The sequence below is a fragment of the Lissotriton helveticus genome (genome assembly GCF_964261635.1).
Source record: "Lissotriton helveticus chromosome 1_1 unlocalized genomic scaffold, aLisHel1.1 SUPER_1_unloc_88, whole genome shotgun sequence".
Lineage (NCBI taxonomy): Eukaryota > Metazoa > Chordata > Amphibia > Caudata > Salamandridae > Lissotriton > Lissotriton helveticus.
In genome coordinates, this window is record NW_027611734.1 from 831,314 (window position 1) to 850,504 (window position 19,191).

At 45.6% G+C, this 19,191-nt stretch overlaps 1 protein-coding gene across 1 annotated transcript in view; it reads left to right on the plus strand.

The window, feature by feature from the left end:
- LOC144806570 (uncharacterized) overlaps positions 1-19,191 on the plus strand; it is a 66,942-nt gene that overhangs the window by 21,946 nt on the left and 25,805 nt on the right. Inside the window, exon 2 of the mRNA XM_078672905.1 lies at positions 1,770-3,875. Within this exon, the coding sequence (XP_078529031.1) occupies positions 1,770-3,875 (2,106 nt within the window). The remainder of the gene's footprint in view (positions 1-1,769; positions 3,876-19,191) is intronic.

The following is a 19,191-nucleotide window of genomic DNA, read 5'->3' on the forward strand; positions in this document are numbered from 1 at the left end:
TTGTGATGGATTCTCTATAAGTACTAAATGACTGATAACGTTGAATATTAAATTATATGAATCAATGTTTGTTTGCCTTATCTGCACTTACAATGTAAAGTACGGGCCTTACAGTAAATCCCTCGCTCTGTTTTACACATAACCCCCCGAAGGAGCTGCATCTTACAGAACTTTAGAAAAAACTAACGACTAGCTTTTTAAAGTTGTCTTTCCGGCCAGAACCGGGTGCTGTAAGCTGCACTAGTTTCAGGGAGATGGACCGATGCTATGGTGATAGGAAGCCCCTCAAACCACAATAATGTTCCAGTCTTCCAGGTTAGACGAAACCAAAAATGCTTGAACCAATGGTGCTGTTGAAAGTGTCAAAGGTGACCTTTGAACAGCAAGGTAAAGAGAGGAGTTGGTATTTGAGATGATCTTAAGTGAATAGGAAAGAAATGAGAAGTGTGTGAATGGAGTTACTTTCGTTGTATACTTCGCAAAGAGTTACTGGAAATTTTGCAGCCCAGCCTGGTCCATCTCTTTTTCTAAACTCTATTGTTGTTTTAATGAAAACTGAGAAAACTGTCCTTCCTGTACAAAGCCTATGCTGGACTCACACACACAAACACCCTAGCGCTCTGGTGCTAAGGGAAGGAGAGAGCCATATCTTTGAAAATATGGGTCTCTCCTGCTCCCTCCCTGTCACGCAGCGCAGCCTCGCAGGGGGAGGCCTGCGCTGCATTGCGTGGAGATTTGGTAAATCTCCCCAGAAATGTCTTTTACAACCAGTTAAATATTGTGAATTCTCATTCCATTTTGTTTCAATTTAGTAATTTTAAATATCTTTACATCCAACAGAAAACAAGCCTTGAATGTATGAATTGACCATCAATAATGAAGTGAATGCTGTAAATCTTCAATAATAGCAGAAATATTGAGCTACAATATTCAGGAAAACATCAGCGCAGTCGGCGACAGAGGAGCCTGCACACAAACTGACAGATCCCGGATGAAGCGTCAAGGGCAGTTCAGTGATTGTAAGACGCTGAGCTGTGTACCTCCATGCCAAAAGACGAATAAATGACCTTAGGAAAATTAAGGCAACAACAATAACAAACCACCTCCTGTATAAACAACGGTCAAATACTAACTTTGATACATGTATCAGTATGATGTGATTATCGCAGTGCTCTATTTTCTAAAAGGAAGACAAGCCATCATTCCGTGCTCTAGGTGAATTGCAAACTCTTTCTGGCCAAACCACAGTAACAAGCGGAAAGCACAACAGAGCGGAGTCAGACAACTGTCGGGTAATGGAAAGAGGAGCTCTTCTATCTACTATACAACAGACTGTCCAAATTTGAACCGGCAGAAGGAAGATACATCTTTACCTGCCAGCGTGCACAGCCATAATCCAATCTAAAGGCACAATCCCTTACAAAGACACATTCTACGTATTAGGAGTGTGGCAAATATTTGGTGGCTATTGTATTTTATTGTTAAAACAGAAATCAAACGCACAAAATACTGCGCACATATAAAGTGTGTGAGAAACACACAAGTGCTTTAACAGCCATGTTGGCCCCTCAGGAAATACAGTCAAGGGATGTAGATAAATATATATCTGACCCACAGAGACTAACCAAGAAAGAAGATTCATACACATGTAGCAAGTGCTTTAGTTTGTCATCACTACTCAAGCTTCATCAGCACACGTACACAGGACAAAAACCATTCAAGTGCAGTGAACGTGTAAAGTGCTTTAGTCAGTTATCACACCTTCAAAGACATAATCAAACACACACAAGGGGAAAGTCATTTACATGCAGTGAATGTGTGAAGAGCTTTAGTCGATTATCAAAGCTACAAAGTCATCAACGAACACACACGGGGGAAAAACCCTATCATTGTAGTGAATGTGACCGTAGTTTTAGTTACTCTTCAGCATTAAGGATTCATCTGCCAACGCACACAGGAGATAAACCATTAAAGTGCAGTGAATGTGTCAAGAGCTTTAGTCGATTATCAAACCTACGAAGACATCAACAAACACACACAAGGGAAAAACCATTCAAGTGCAGTGAATGTGCAAAGTGTTTTACTTTCTTGTCACACCTACAAAGCCATCTGTGGAACCACATAGGAGAAAAAAAATTCAAGTGCAGTGAATGTGCAAAGTGCTTCAGTAAGTCATCACACCTACAAAATCATCTGCGAACACACACAGGAGAAAAGCCATTTAAATGCAGTGAATGTGGGAAGAGCTTTAGTCGATTAGATCACCTACAAAGACATCAGCGAATACACTCGAAGGAAAAACCATACCAGTGCAGTGAATGTGGGAAGAGCTGTAATCGATTCGAAAATCTACAAACCCATCAGCAAACACACACAGGGGAAAAACCATTCAAGTGCAGTGAATGTGCAAAGTGCTTTAGACGGTTATCAGACCTAAAAAGTCATCAGCGAACACACAAGGGGGAAAAACTCTATCATTGTAGTGAATGTGCCAGTAGTTTTCGCAGCTCTTCAGCATTAAGGTGTCATGAGCGAACTCACACAGGAGAAAAACCATTCAAGTGCAATGAATGTCTAAAGAGCTTTAGTCAATTATCAACGCTACAAAGTCATCTGCGAACACACACAGGGGAAAAACCATTCAACTGCAGTGAATGTGGGAAGAGCTTTCGTCACTTATCAAACCTCCAAACACATCAGCGAACACACACAGCGGAAAAACCCTATCATTGTAGTGAATGTGACAGTAGTTTTCGCAGCTCTTCAGCATTAAGGATTCATCAGCAAACTCACACAGGAGAAAAACCATTCAAGTGCAATGAATGTGTCAAGAGCTTTAGTCAATTATCAAACCTCCAAACACATCAGCGAACACACACAGGGGAAAAACCCTATCATTGTAGTGAATGTGACAATAGTTTTCGCAGCTCTACAGTATTAAGGTATCATCAGCGAACTCACACAGGTGAACAACCATTCAAGTGCAATGAATGTCTAAAGAGCTTTAGTCAATTATCAGTGCTACAAAGACATCTGCGAACACACACAGGGGAAAAACCATTCAACTGCAGTGAATGTGGGAAGAGCTTTAGTCACTTATCAAACCTCCAAACACATCAGCGAACACACACAGGGGAAAAACCCTTTAATTGTAGTGAATGTAACAGTAGTTTTCGCGTCTCTTCAGCATTAAGGATTCATCAGCGAACTCACACAGGAGAAAAACCATTCAAGTGCAGTGAATGTCTGAAGAGCTTTAGTCAATTATCAGTGCTACAAATACATCAGCAATCACACACAGGGGAAAAACCATTCAACTGCAGTGAATGTGTGAAGAGCTTTAGTCACTTATCAAACCTCCAAACACATCAGCGAACACACACAGGGGAGAAACCCTATCATTGTAGTGAATGTGACAGTAGTTTTCGCAGCTCTTCAGCATTAAGGTATCATCAGCGAACTCACACAGGAGAAAAACCATTCAAGTGCAGTGAATGTGTAAAGAGCTTTAGTCAATTATCAGTGCTACAAAGTCATCAGCGAACACACACAGGGGAAAAACCATTCAACTGCAGTGAATGTGGGAAGAGCTTTATTCACTTATCAAACCTCCAAACACATCAGCGTACACACACAGGGGAGAAACCCTATCATTGTAGTGAATGTAACAGTAGTTTTCGCGGCTCTTCAGCATTAAGGATTCATCAGCGAACACACACAGGAGAAAAAACATTCAAGTGCTGTGAATGTGCAAAGTGCTTTAGTCAGTTATCACACCTTCAAAGTCATCAGCGAACACACACGGGGAAAAAACTATTCAGCGGCAGTGAATGCGGGAAGAGCTTTAGTCACTTATCAAACCTCCAAACACATCAGCAAACACAGAGACTCCGGAAAGAACTTAAGAACATCAAAAATAATACTGACCCATCTGAGGACATAGATAAGAGCAGAACAGTGCAGTTATTGTGAGAGGAATGAATTACGGAAAAAGATTCAATTCAAATTATGTGGGACATTAAAATGCCAGGTGATAGAAGACCGGACTAGCAGTAAAGAAGGAAAACAGATAACAGTATTTACAGAATTATAAATGTGTTTGTTTTCAGTGATTGTTCACTTCCGTACACATAGCAAAGCAGCATGATATACCAGGATACACAGTGGGAGGCTAGCACAATGTGAACTAAGAGAAAAGAAAAATTGTTGATTTTTATTTGGTGAAGAAGAGACACAAAGAAAAACATTCAATCGCACCTGACCACACCATCTGTAAAAGCAACACTGAACAATACTGGGACTAACAACGATATTTTCAGCTAACTTGTCGGATTAGTGACAAAACCTATAAGCCAAACACACCCAGAGTGGACATGCTCTCAGAGCTCTGGAGATGGGAAACTTCATTGGTAAAATGTAGATATTACTATTAACAAATGCCACTGCAGTATATGTGATGACCTAAAGCGAAGCACAAGTGTTCAAGAAATAACCTGTTTTGAGATATAAAAGAGCATATACCTTGTTTCTAACCCCTTCAGTGCTGCGCGAATTCCGCTGCAGTGCTGAAGGTTCTAAAGAACCTATGGACTCATGACGGAACGGTTCCATCGTGAGCACAGGCCAACCAACGCTCATGATGGAACCGTTCCGTCATGAGCACCGAAGGGGTTAAGTAATGTTTGCTGCATCTTTTACATTCTGTTATCGGTTGATGGATCAGCTCGTGCCTCGGGCCTTATAACTAAGTGTGACCCGTGGCTCCTCTCCGACATGGCTCACCCTATTCATTTTGTGACTTGCCAAACTCTACTTTTTACCAGAATTGAGCCATTGTAAGCAGTCGACCATGTTTGAAGAATGTGGTGAAATAGCGAAATCCCACATCAAAAGTATATATGTGACTGGACAATCAGTTGCAGTCCCAGCAACTCGTCTTCCACACTTGATTGTCCCTTGTCCTCCAATGTTCTAAAGGATTTGTCGTATGAATGCCAGAAGTAGCAGTGACATTCATGAAGCTAACAGGAGTGTGTGGAAGATAGAGAGGGTGAGAGATAAAGAGAGCGAGAGAGACAAAGAAAGGGGCGAGAAATAGAGAAAAATGGAAAGAGGGGGAACTGCACGTTATTTGTACTCGCCTAAAAATAGAAGAAGCAGCCGAATTCATGTCAATGTGTGACATCACCAGAGAAATGGACTGAACACCTGTGAATTTATATGTTTATTTTTAATACCTATAGACCCATGTCATGCCAATAAACAGCGCACAAGTAAGGAAAATAGTGAAGGAGGCCATTATCATATGCAAATCACAGTGACGTCACATGTAGTGACATCACAAGAAGTGATTTCAGGCCCTTATACTAATTTTCACGTGAAAGGTTGACGGCCTGTTTTAAAAACACAAAACAAGAAACATAAAATAATGTAAAAATAAGTTTTTGGTTTCAGTTTTTATATATCATGTGTTTTTCCCACTATTAGTTTGCAACTAAACTCGGAAATGACTGAAAGTGTAAATATTTTTAAACAGATATGTGAAACTTAGAAATTACATTTTTAAACAGTTTTCAGAGTATAAATAAAATGTGCTTTTAATTTGCGTTTGTTTCTTGACGTTATTCTTTATCCATCCCCTAAGCCCCAAACTGTTTCACATTTTCAGTGTATTAAGCACTAGAAGGGCTAATTTTGTCAAGTTCTCTGTTCCTCTCTTGCACCACTCACACAAACAAACACTCAGAGGCCTGTGTCTGCAGTGCTGGGGCACAAAGTAACAATTATCAGTCGCAGGCTAAGGAGCTAGGTGGAACTGAGTCCCGTTTCTAGATAATAGTGGGGGGAACCCTTCAAAGTATGGCTACCCCCGACTTGTACCGTGCTGATAAAGCAATAGTGAATTTGACTAATTTATGATGAATTGAAATGAGAGAGAAAGAGAAGAGAGCGAGGTGCAGGATATAGTAAAGAAAATGAAAAAAAGAGACACAAGACTTTACCCTTTTCTGTGTACAAGCTGTACTGTGCGTTGTAAACAGGTTGTCACCCCCTTTGTATGTAAATGAGCTTCTGTGACCAGACACCCCAGGCTCCCATCTCTTCTAGCGCGGATGATAATGTGAGCACTGTAAGGTAATCATAAACTAGGGCTATATTGAGAAATAATCAACTTCTAGGTCTCACAGCTGTGAATAGTTAGTTCTTTTATTAGTTTTTTTTAAATTTACTTTAGTTTGCAGCAATTCTCAAGGTTACTTTTTCTCAGTATATCGCTTTATATCGCTCTTTGCGCTTCATCAGTTAAATGTGAGGTTTGATGTAGGATTTGTTGTCAGTGTCCCTAGACCATGTCCCAATCCCTTTGTCCTCGATTTGTCAGCATGTGTTTTGTCCACACACTGGTCTAGGATGGGCCTTCTCAAGGTTGAAAGCGCGGTAATGGGAATAATAAATCAGACATATTTGAAATTGTATGTAAACAAATGCGTGCCTTTCAGTTATCAGGCACCACCAGACACATCTACACATGTAATTGAGCACCAGACTAAAGTGACTCCTCCCTATATGTAAGGAGGGAGAAGGTGTGACGTCCTGTGTCATGATATTCTGGAATGTGGGGATGGTTGCTAGGCCGTGAGCTGGAATAGAGACATTTGTCCGTTGGTCTTAGCTTGATGATGGATGGGGTCTCTGCATCTGTGATACTTAAATAAACCTTTCTTGACCCCCACCGTATGATCTACTCTGATTTCTGGAGGGACACACTTCCACAGATGACCATGTTAAATCTAGCTTCGCACAACCCACTGAGCATTTATTTATTTTATTTATTTATTTATTTATTTATTTATTTATTTATTTTTTATTTTATTTATTTTGTATAGCGCAAACAGCTACCCAACAAAGGGTTTCCCGGCGCTTGTGATTCAGTGAAGAGTAATTGGACAGCTGACTTAGACGTTATATAGCCAGGTTTTTATGGCTTTTCTGAATTTGATGTAATTAGTCTCTGAGCGCAGAGCTTGTGGCATGGAGTTCCACAGGGAGGGACCAAGGTATGCGAAGGATTTGCCTCCCATGCGTGATAGTTTTATTTTGGGCACAACAAATTTATTCGCTGTTGCAGATCTCAGCGTCCTAGATGGAACCAGATGTACCAGATTTCGTAGGTATTTAGGCGCTTTGTTTGTTGAGGTTTTGTGCATGAGGCATAATGATTTGAATTTGATTCTGTTCTCAATTTTTAGCCAATGCAATTCACGTATTAGTTTGGTAGTGGGCGCATGGATAGGAATTTTACCTAACAGCCTAGCAGCTGCATTCTGCACAGTTTGCAGTTTGCGGACTGTAGCTTTGTTGGACCCCAAGTATAGCACATTGGCGTAGTCTAATCTTGATGTTATTAGGGCGTTAATGACAGTTTTCTTAGTATGATCCGGTAGCATCCAGCAGATTTTCTTTAGCCACTTCAGGATGACGAAACATGTGGCTGATGTTTTAATGGCCTGCTGGTGCATACTGAGTGTGTCATCAACAACAAAGCCTAGGTTTCGGGCTTGGTTAGTTGGAATTGGAGGGGAGCCCATTTCCGGGTGCCAATGTTGGGGTCCCCAGAGTTCTTTATTTCTTCCCAAGATAATAAGTTCGGTTTTTTCACCGTTTAATTTCAGGAAGTTATTTCTCATCCATCCAGCGATTTTGGTAAGTCCTACTCTTAATGTGGATGGATCATTATTGCCTATTGGTGGAAGGGAAAAGAGAAGCTGAGAATCATCAGCATAGGAGAACATTATTAGTCCGGTTTCCTTAGCTATTTTTGCAAGAGGGCTCATGTATAAATTAAAAAGTAATGGACTTAAAATTGAGCCTTGTGGGACTCCATGTTTGAAGGTGTGGATATCAGAGCACGCAGAATTAGAATCAGAATTCCTGCAGGTGTGGTACTTGATAGCAAAGGTTTATTGTCAGCGTTATTTACAGCAGATAATAAAACAATCACAATTCTTGTTGATTTAAAACGACTTAAGCACCATTCATACAAATACTACACTTTGCGCATAATCCATGATCTGAAGTAAAATCCTACTGCAAATGGATGACGTACATCACTATTAAAACCAATCAATTAGATAGAGCGGTCATTAGGTCTTACAAAGCGTACCAGCTAACAAGCACGTACATAGATGCAGATACCGGCGTCTCCGTCTGCTTGTTTCCTACTCAGAGCAAGTAAACCCCTAGCAAGCCTGACCGCTGTCTTATAAACATCAGAAATAAAAGAAGAGCACAAGCCTGCTGCGCAGACGTTACCTAGTGTGTTAAAAAAACAAGGATTGACCAACTAGTTTCAGTTTTGCTGACAGCCGGGTGGAAATTAAACCCTCAGATATGGGCCAATAGACGGCCAACACCTAAGCGAGCATTTTATAAAGTGCAGGTACAAGTAGAAATGTGCAACAATACCTCTCGATGCTCTGTCCAGTCCATAAGGCTCTCCAGTGCCTTTCATGCTGGAGTCGAGCTACGCTCCAGTTTATGAGGGCAAACATGTCAAAGGACGAGCACAGCCCCCAGAGACAAACAGAAAAAGGCCAAACCATCACTATAGTTGGTTTATGGTTTGTACCCACTTCCTTCGCTGCTGTCTATAGCAGGTCTGCATATACAAAGCAACTGCCTGGCAAATCTCCATACGATCAGTTCTATAAAATAAGAAAAGTGCTGCGCTGCAGCATCTCAGATTACGTGTTAGAAAAAGTGGACATAGGTCGTACCTTTGGATTTTAAGTGACATATCAAACAGCTGCATAAAATGCATAAATGACTCAGGGACCCATTATTTACAGGTACATTTGTCAGATCCGCCTCCAGGGTCTTTACCCATGATTTAGTAAAGGCCCCTACCTGAAGAGTTCCTAATCTGAACATGAGATATAAAGATATATAGCCATTTTCTCAGCAGGGAACGGCATGTCCAATATTTCTTTTTAACCAGTTCTATTGTTGCCTTATTCATCAGTTCCAGATTATTCTAAAGCTCTACCCAACAAGTGTATATTAGAATGTTCTTAACGTGCTTGAACCGGGGTAAAGTATTGTAATTCTGCATCGTTGCAGTTCCTGCGGGACCATTCTATATGATGCAAAGGATAGATTTGACCACACTCGCATCCATTATCTTACGGGGTGAGATTCTCCGGTGAACCCCAGCTCAGCTCTTAATACTTTAATTGGGGTTCCAGGACCCAGTTTTAGTACATGTCACAAGAAGATGTTTCCCAGTTTAAGAAGAGCCTGAACTTTCGTAAAATCCCACAGTTCAGTACCATAAGGGCAGGCCACACGTGCATTTGTCTTGAATGCATCTGTGCTAGATTATTGGTCTCTCGCTGCTTGAGTTAGCAAAATGTAGAATAGTGGTGTCAAGTTTGTTTTCGCCTTCGCCACATGAGCTTTCAATATAAATGGTCATCCATTCGCATGCAAAGGTAGTCATGTTTTAAGTCGCTTAGTTGGTTTACCATTAATCCTGAATGTCAACAAAGATTTTGATTTAGGAATAATTATCATATATTTTTCTCTTTATTGATTATTAACTTTTGTACCTTACAGAATAGCTCAAAGCCTTCCAAAAGTTGATGCATTGATTTTTCAGTACGCGCTAATGTTACTGCATCACCTGCAACCACCGGGATCGGAATTTTCTCCTTCTCCAATATCGGAACATCAAGACGAAGATTCCCGACAGAATCAGTTCCCTTGATGTGAATGTTGAATAAAGCTGGGGCAAGTACGCAACCCTGCCCAACGTCAATGTTTATTTCAAACTTCTCTGTGCATTCTCCTTTTACACTAAATCTTACTCTGGAATGATTGCCGCGGGCAGATCCTTTCGGATACTCAAATAGTTGCTTGGGAACCTCCTTCCTTCAGAAGATTCCAAAGGACGGAGCGGCGACAGAATATAATGCTGTTTATAGGTCTCTGAAGACCAAGTAGAGTGGGGAGTTTCCAGGAACACAAACTTCATACAGATCATGTACAATCTCAGAGCCGGGTCGATTCTACTTTGGCCTTTTCAGGATCCAGCCTGAGGGTTAGAGAGAATATTTTTTTCCTCTGTCCAGGTCTTGAGTCGGGACTGTAAGAGTTTCCCAAAGATATTTCCAATGTTGCCTAATTGGGAAATTAACCGATAGTTGGAGGGGTCGTCCCTCCCCCCTTTCTTGTGAATCACCACAGTTATGGAAGACTTCCATGATTCTTGAACCAAACCAAGAGTCATTACGGTGTAAAATAACGCTGTTAAAGACCCTGAAGCACTGAACGTCTGAACTGGCCATCCCTCCTCTCCTCTGAATCCATGCATTAACGCTTAGTGAAGGTGTGGAGGAGGGAAGTCCATGTCACCGCACAGTAAATCTCAGTCACAGGAACACCCCTGACGAGTGCTGATGCAGAGGACTCTGAGGGCATATTAGCAAGGGCGATATCGCCGCTTTAGCTGGACTTTTTCCCGCTAAAGCGGCAATATTTGTATCGCCCTATTAGCAAGCTTCGCTAACAGCAGTTAGTGACAGCTTATAGGCAATAGCTGCAGGTTTGGGGCACGCTTTGCATGTCAGCGATATTTATCGCTAATGACATGCAAAGTGGGCGTACCCAAACTGTTAGCGACTGAAACCAGTCGCTAACACAGCTATCCCCTATTATCAAGGCAGGCAAAGCGCTAAAAAAAATTGTGCTAAGCGCGATTATCGCTAGAATCCAACGCCTGCTAAAAAGTTGACTTACCTGTATAGTCAATGGGGGGGGGGGGTGGATTATCACATTAAGCACCCATTGGCGTTAATGCAAGAATATCGCTGGATTTCCGGTGATATTCTTGCATTGAGCTGCTATCGCCGGATATTTTATCGCATTGGAGATAAACGTTGCTAACAGCACGTTATCTCTGCTATAATATCCGGCGATAGCAAGCGTTAATAAAATAATGCACTAAGCGCATTTAGCTATAAATATCGTTACTCCTTGATAATATGCCCCTTTGTTCTGGAGGACTGAGCGTGGATTCCCTTAGTCAGTTCCTTTGTGATGCAGAAGATGATGCAATAAGATAAGGCCCTCTTCTGGGTAGAGGTACCCTTCTTGCAGCATCTACAGTCCGCACCTAGGGTCAATATAAAAATAGTCTTCCTTTTGGGGCTCTTACTGATATGATCTCACCTCCTTTGGGGGTAGAAGGTGGGAAGGGTGACAGATCGCCTCAGAAGGAAAGAGACCACCACCTTGGGAACGAGAGTCGATGTAGTTCTGAGGAATAATTCCTCCAGGAAGAAGCATGTGAAGGGCGGCCGCATGCTCAGTGCCTGTAACTCACTGATGTGCCGCAACGAAGTGATGCTATAAAGAGAACAAAGGTATACCCAAACTGCTAGAGCAGGAACCTGGGGGAACAGCAGAAAACAAGTAGCAATCTTTCGCTGTAGACTAAAGATGTGAATAGGTGCTCATGTGAATTAAGAAGTGAGGGGTCGGTCGAGACAAAGTGAAGACGTATGACTCGACCCCTCGAGTTACTTCCAGGCACTATAGACACTCCATTTCGTTCTATGGTTTGTAAACTGTCTTAGTTCATACTACGTCTACAGCGAAGCATTGTTGTTTGTTGTATATCATCAAAATAATAGCAATAAAAAACGGTGTACAGGATCAGTGACCAAAGCTGGTATTTGTGGAAGGGCTCAGAAATGTGAAAACAAGTCCATTGGCGCCTAAGAAAGAGAATTGGTGCAAAGATATGTGCCAGTCTCATCAAAAATTTGACTATGATTGCAGATTGCATGAGGCATGCTGGACAGGGCAGCTATGTATCCTTCGTCTACTGCACAACTCTGCAGGACCAGTGACAAGCTGATGAAATTACATCGACCACCTCCATTGGCAGCTGGAAGGAGCTCTGATGCCCCTCTCAATCTGCAGACATGAAGGTGGAGGCTCTGCACGGGTAGGTGCTGGTCCCGCCCCTCTCAGTCTCCAGACATGAAGGTGGAGGCTCTGCACGGGTAGGTGCTGGTCCCGCCCCTCTCAGTCTCCAGACATGAAGGTGGAGGCTCTGCACGGGTAGGTGCTGGTCCCGCCCCTCTCAGTCTCCAGACATGAAGGTGGAGGCTCTGCACGGGTAGGTGCTGGTCCCGCCCCTCTCAATCTGCAGACATGAAGGTGGAGGCTCTGCACGGGTAGGTGCTGGTCCCGCCCCTCTCAGTCTCCAGACATGAAGGGGGAGGCTCTGTACGGGTAGGTGCTGGTCCCGCCCCTCTCAATCTGCAGACATGAAGGTGGAGGCTCTGCAGGGGTAGGTGCTGGTCCCGCCCCTCTCAGTCTCCAGACATAAAGGTGGAGGCTCTGCACGGGTAGGTGCTGGTCCCGCCTCTCTCAATCTGCAGACATGAAGGTGGAGGCTCTACACGGGTAGGTGCTGGTCCCGCCCCTCTCAGTCTCCAGACATGAAGGGGGAGGCTCTGCACGGGTAGGTGCTGGTCCCGCCCCTCTCAGTCTCCAGACATGAAGGTGGAGGATCAGCAGGGTGAGGTGCGTATCCTGCCCCTCTTGATCTCCAGACTTTCCAATCTGCCTCTCAGAGTGGACCTTGAGAAAGAAGGTTAACTCTAAGAGGCAGATGTAGAGGGTGGCACAAAGAGAGGTGCAGATGGTCCACGTACCACAGCCTGTTGGCCAGTCATGGGTGGAAAGAATTGCTTGCATCAGTCACGGTGAATCTTCCTGACAACTGGAGGAATAAATGATATGGGAAGAAAGGTGTCGTAAAGCAGAAAACTCCACCTCAGCCAAAATGTGTCCCCCAACATTTCCCATAGTGTAAACTGGAGGGCACAGAATTGTGGACAATGGACGTTAGCACAAGTTGCAAATCGGTCAACCTGAGGGGGATCCACAGGGCTAACACGTTCTTCACCAGAATCCAAAAGGAGATGCTGCTCGTGGTTGGCAAGATGAAGCCAACTCAGGCTGTGAGCTGACCAGATGGCACCTAGCCAGGTCCCAAGCTGGTGCAAGTCGAACCCAGAGACTGGCACTTTTGTGCCACCAGAATTTCACTTTTTTGATGTTCCAGTGGCGCAATGTGCCACTGCATATTTATAAGGCCACGTAAAGCTTTTCATGGCCTTATAAATATGTGCTCCCTTTCACGCAGAACACTGCATGAAACGGGCGTTCCGTGGGTGTTACTGTGGGTGCAACACTCCTGGAACCGGACGCATTCTCAGATTTACGATACATTGTGAACCTGGGAATATGTCAGAGTCTAACGCCACCCCAGGAGTGGCATTAGGGAGGCACAACAAGGAGATTTATTTTTATGTCTCCCTGTGCTTTCCTTTTTCTATTAGTGCTGCATTCTGTAGCACACATAGACAAAGGAAATTGCCTCTTGTGATTGACTTTGTGCAGGAAGGTCTCCCTTCCTGCACAAAATCAATCAACCCTGCAACGCAGGCCCCCTTGCATTGCACCATGGAGAAAGGCTGCCTGTGTTGGCGCATGGCAGCCCATTGTGCGCCTGCGCTGGGGAAAAGGACAGGAATGTGAGGTATCACGTAGATACGGCGCATTCCTGCCCTTTTGTTCTGATGTAGAGCAGTGCAGCAAGATTCCTTGTGGTGCTGCCCTACCCAAAACCTCATAAATGAGGCCCAGAGTCTCTGGGCTTCCCGACTGAGGAGGAGAGACCTCCAGCAGGACAGCGTTGGATTGACTGAATCCAGTCAAACGTGAACTAGAAAAAGAAGAGATCACATTCTTTGGCTGCATCTTCACCGACACAAGATGTTTGAAAGAAAGAGCCAGACCACCAGTAGGATCATGAGACCACCATGAGCCAGACTAGATTACCACCTCTCCTCTCGTAGGATTGAAGTCCACCGTGAGCCAAACCAGATTACCCCTCACCCGTAGGATCATGAGGCCACCATGAGCCAGACTAGATTACCCCCTAACCGTAGGATCATGAGACCACCGTAGCGTTTGAGCGAGAAGCAACAGCTAAGACGCAGACATTTGCTGTATTTGAAGTCCACAGTGACGGGTCAAGGAGACGCGGTCATGGAGTGACTCGCTTGTATTCTCTTCCTCGGCATTCTCTTTTTTGTGTTTTCTTTCCTTTAATTCTTCTCCTTCCTGTCTGATTTTCTTCTTTCTCCACCCCGCCCGGTCGCCCAACACTCTTTCATCTATCAACCAAGGTGTAAGATGTTGATTAAAGCTTAATTTCAGCCGGTGGTCGCAGGTGGGGCCCATCAGCACTCTCCTTTTGAGAGCCGGCACTTATTTTTCCTCATCAGACTTTGACACATAACAAGGGAGTGAAAAACACACAAGGGGGAAGAACGAGGAAGAGAAAGATGAAAACAAGTGACAAAGGGGGAAAGCAGGGACCTACAAGAGTGAGATAAAGAGCCATGAGGTGGAATCAAGAGTGAGATAAAGGAGCCAAGAGTGTCTGGGGTGGATTAAAGAGCCATGAGGTGGAATCAAGAGTGAGATACAGGAGCCAAGAGTGGCTGTGGGTGAATTAAAGAGCCATGAGGTGGAATCAAGAGTGAGATAAAGGAGCCAAGAGTGTCTGGGAGTTGATTAAAGAGCCATGAGGTGGAATCAAGAGTGAGATAAAGGAGCTGAGAGTGGCTGTGGGTGAATTAAAGAGCCATGAGGTGGGATCAAGAGTGGGATAAAGGTGCCCAGAGTGTCTGAGGGTGGAATCAAGAGTGGGATAAAGGAGCCGAGAGTGTCCGGGAGTGGATTAAAGAGACACAAGGTGGAATAAAGAGTGGGATAAAGGAGCCGAGAGTGTCTGCGTGTGGATTAAAGAGCCACAAGGTGGAAGCAAGAGTGAGATAAAGGAGACAAGAGTGTCTGGGGGTGGATTAAAGAGCCACAAGGTGGAATCAAGAGTGAGATAAAGGAGACAAGAGTGTCTGGGGGTGGATTAAAGAGCCACAAGGTGGAATCAAGAGTGAGATAAAGGAACCAGGAGTGTCTGGGGGTGGATTAAAGAGACATGAGGTGGAATCAAGAGTGAGATAAAAGAGCCAAGAGAGTCTGGGGTGGATTAAAGAGCCATGAGGTGGAATCAAGTGTGAGATAAAGGAGCCGAGAGTGTCTGGGGTGGATTAAAGAGCCATGAGGTGGAATCAAGAGTGAGATAAAGGAGCTGTGAGTGGCTGGTGGTGGATTAAAGAGTCATGAGGTGGAATCAGGAGTGAGAGAAAGGAGCCGAGAGTGTCTGGGGGTGGATTAAAGAGCCATGAGTTGGAATCAAGAGTGATATAAAGGAGCCAAGAGTGTCTGGGGTGGATTAAAGAGCCATGAGGTGGAATCAAGAGTCAGGTAAAGGAGTCAAGAGTGTCTGGGGTGGATTAAAGAGCCATGAGATGGAATCAAGAGTGAGATAAAGGAGCCAAGAGTGTCTGGGGGTGGATTAAAGAGCCATGAGTTGGAATCAAGAGTGAGATAAAGGAGCCAAGAGTGTCTGGGGGTGGATTAAAGAGCCACGAGGTGGAATCAAGAGTGAGATAAAGGAGACAAGAGTGTCTGGGGTGGATTAAACAGCCATGAGGTGGAATCAAGAGTGAGATAAAGGAGCCGAGAGTGTCTGGGGGTGGATTAAAGAGCCACAAGGTAGAAGCAAGAGTGAGATAAAGGAGGCAAGAGTGTCTGGGGTGGATTAAAGAGCCATGAGGTGGAATCAAGAGTGAGATAAAGGAGCTGTGAGTGGCTGGTGGTGGATTAAAGAGTCATGAGGTGGAATCAGGAGTGGGAGAAAGGAGCCGAGAGTATCTGGGGGTGGATTAAAGAGCCTTGAGTTGGAATCAAGTGTAAGATAAAGGAGCCAAGAGTGCCTGGGGTGGATTAAAGAGCCATGAGGTGGAATCAAGAGTGAGATAAAGGAGACAAGAGTGTCTAGGGTGGATTAAACAGCCATGAGGTGGAATCAAGAGTGAGATAAAGGAGCCAGGAGTGTCTGGGGTGGATTAAAGAGCCTTGAGGTGGAATCAAGAGTGAGATACAGGAGCCGAGAGTGTCTGGGCGTGGATTAAAGAGCCATGAGATGGAATCAAGAGTCAGATAAAGGAGCCAAAAGTGTCTAGGGGTGGATTAGAGAGCCAGGAGGTGCAATCAAGAGTGAGATAAAGGAGCCGAGAGTGTCTAGGGGTGGATTAGAGAGCCACGAGGTGCAATCAAGAGTGAGATAAAGTAGCCGAGAGTGTCTGGGGGTGGATTAAAGAGCCATGAGGTAGAATCAACATGAGATAAAGGAGCCAAGAGTGGATGGGGTGGATTAAACAGCCATGAGTTGGAATCAAGAGTGAGATAAAGGAGCAAAGAGAGTCTGGGGTGGATTAAAGAGCCATGAGATGGAATCAAGAGTCAGATAAAGGAGCCAGGAGTGTCTGGGGTGGATTAAAGAGGCATGAGGTGGAATCAAGAGTGAGATAAAGGAGCCGGGAGAGGCTGGTGGGGGATTAAAGAGCCATGAGGTGGAATCAAGAGTCAGATAAAGGAGCCAAGAGTGTCTAGGGGTGGATTATAGAGCCAGGAGGTGCAATCAAGAGTGAGATAAAGGAGCCAAGAGTGTCTAGGATGGATTAAAGAGCCATGAGGTAGAATCAACATGATATAAAGGAGCCAAGAGTGGCTGGTGGTGGATTAAAGAGCCATGAATCAAGAGTGAGATAAAGGAGCGACCCTTGACCCTGATCCAGGCAGGTCGCTCCCTACGCCGCACATCTCTACCTGTCTGTGCCCATGTCCCTGATCTCGCTGCTGTCGCGATTTCAAGTTCCTCCTCCACCCAAAGGCTCTTGCCTGTGCCTCATTCCTGGTGGCCCAGTGGTGAGCCATAAGTATCTGTGTGCTCGCTCTGTTCATTTTTGCCTGTTATATGTCTGGTGTTGTCTTACTTTTTGCGTTATCTGTTACCCACTGTTGTATTACTTTGTATTATACTTCTGCTGTATTATTTTGTGCCCACTGTTGTATTCCTTTTCTTTGTATTCTTTGCTTCCGCCCGTTTTTTGCTCTGTGGCCCTCCAGCATTCCAGACTTTCTCTCCCCTTCATGCCGCTGCGTCCCCTGCGGCCCCTACCCCCGCTTGCCCATTTGTCCCGCTCCCGTCTCCCAGCTGCTCCTCCCTTCCACCTCCCCTTCTAATGGCTGCCGTGCCGAAAGTGCGCCGAATGCAAACCTGCCTGTACTCGTCCACGCCTGATCCATGCCCAGCGCCAGACCCCAGACCCCCTGGCCCCCCAAACGTCACGACGCCTGCCGCCACTACCACACCAGCACCCTCCTTGCACTCAACGCCGGCCAATCATACAACTGCTTCCTGGCCACCCCGAATTGCATCCAAGGACCCTTCTCCTGTCGGAGCTGCAGCTTCACCAGCCTCCAAGCCGCCACCTTGCCCACCGGGGTAGGACGCCACCACCTCAGATGCATACTACTCAACACCCGCTCTGCCCACAAGCACGCCATCGAACTCTGGGACCTACCCGACTCATCCTCCCCGGACGACGCCTTCCTGACGGAGACCTGGATGAACCCCTCCTCTGCACCCGACATCGCCATATCCATCCTGGACGGCTACAAGATCACACGCAGGGACCGAACCAACAGAGCAGGAAGAGGAATCACCATCGTCCACACCCTCAGAATCTCGACCAGCACCGATGACACTCTCAGCTCCGCCGAACACCAGCACTTCCAGATCCACATCGACCCCAACACCACCCTCAGAGGAACCCTCGTCTACAGACCCCCCGCCACAGTGCAGCAACTCCATCCCCGACTTGGTCAGCACGCACTTCCTTGCTTCCACGGGCTACATCCGCCTCGAAGACCTGAACTTCCACCTCAACAGCAACTCTACCACTCTGCTCGACAACCTCGACAACCTCGGACTCAAACAGCTAGTCACGACTCCCATCCACTCCGCCGGACACATGCTCAACTGCATCTTCTCCGCCAGCAACTACGTCACCTTCAACCACACCACCAAACTCCTCTGGACCGACCACCGCTACATGCACTTCACCTTCGAGAAACCCACCATGCACCACCACACACAATGGACTCAATGCTGCAGCTAGAGCAAAGTCACCGAAGACCAGCTAATCGCCACCCTTACCCGAAACCCACCAACTGACACCGCCGACACCAACACTGCGGCCCGCAACCTCAGGCAAGGGATCGACAACTGTGCCAACACTCTCACCCGATCAAGAAACCCTCAAACAGACGCATCAACAGAACATCCATCTGGTTCACCGCCGACCTCCAGGCATCTGAGCAGACCTGTCGAAGGCTCGAGATGAAGTGGCACCACGACAGACAACACTGGACAGCAATGCAGCCCAAAAGAGTGCCATCCACAGACACTACCAACTCATCCGAACTGTCAAAAGGACTTCCTTCAAGGAACGCTTTACAACAATGCACACAACAGCAAAGAGCTCTTCAACATCATGAAGGAACTCTCCAACCCCAGCTCCAATTCCAACGACATCCTGCCATCGCAAGACCTCTGCGACTCCCTAGCCACCTTCTTCCACTGAAAGATCGCAGACATCCGCGACAGCTTTAACAACCAGGCCCCCCCGACAGCCACCGACACCTCAGACTCACCGCCCCCAGCCACACCAACCCCCTGCTCTCCTGTACCTATGTCAACGACGACAACGCCATCAAAATCATGAACACCATCCACTCCGGCATACCAGCAGACCCCTGCCGGCACCACATCTTCAACAAAGCAAGCTCCACCATCGCACCCCATCTCCGCAAGATCATAAATAATTCCTTCAAGACTGCCACTTTCCCAGAGAGCTGGAAGCACACTGAGATCAACGCCCTACTCAAGAAACCCAAGGCGAACCCTAAGGACCTCAAATACTTCCGGCTCATCTTCCTACTCCCGTACCGGCGAAAGTCATCGTGAAGATTGTCAACAGGCAACTGATCCTCTTCCTCGAGGAGAACAACATCCTGGACCCATCCCAATCCGGATTCCGCAGCAACCATAGCCACCACCGATAACATCACGAACCTGCTGGAGAACGGAGAAACTGCACCCTCATCCTCCTGGACCTTTTGCCACCTTTGACACCG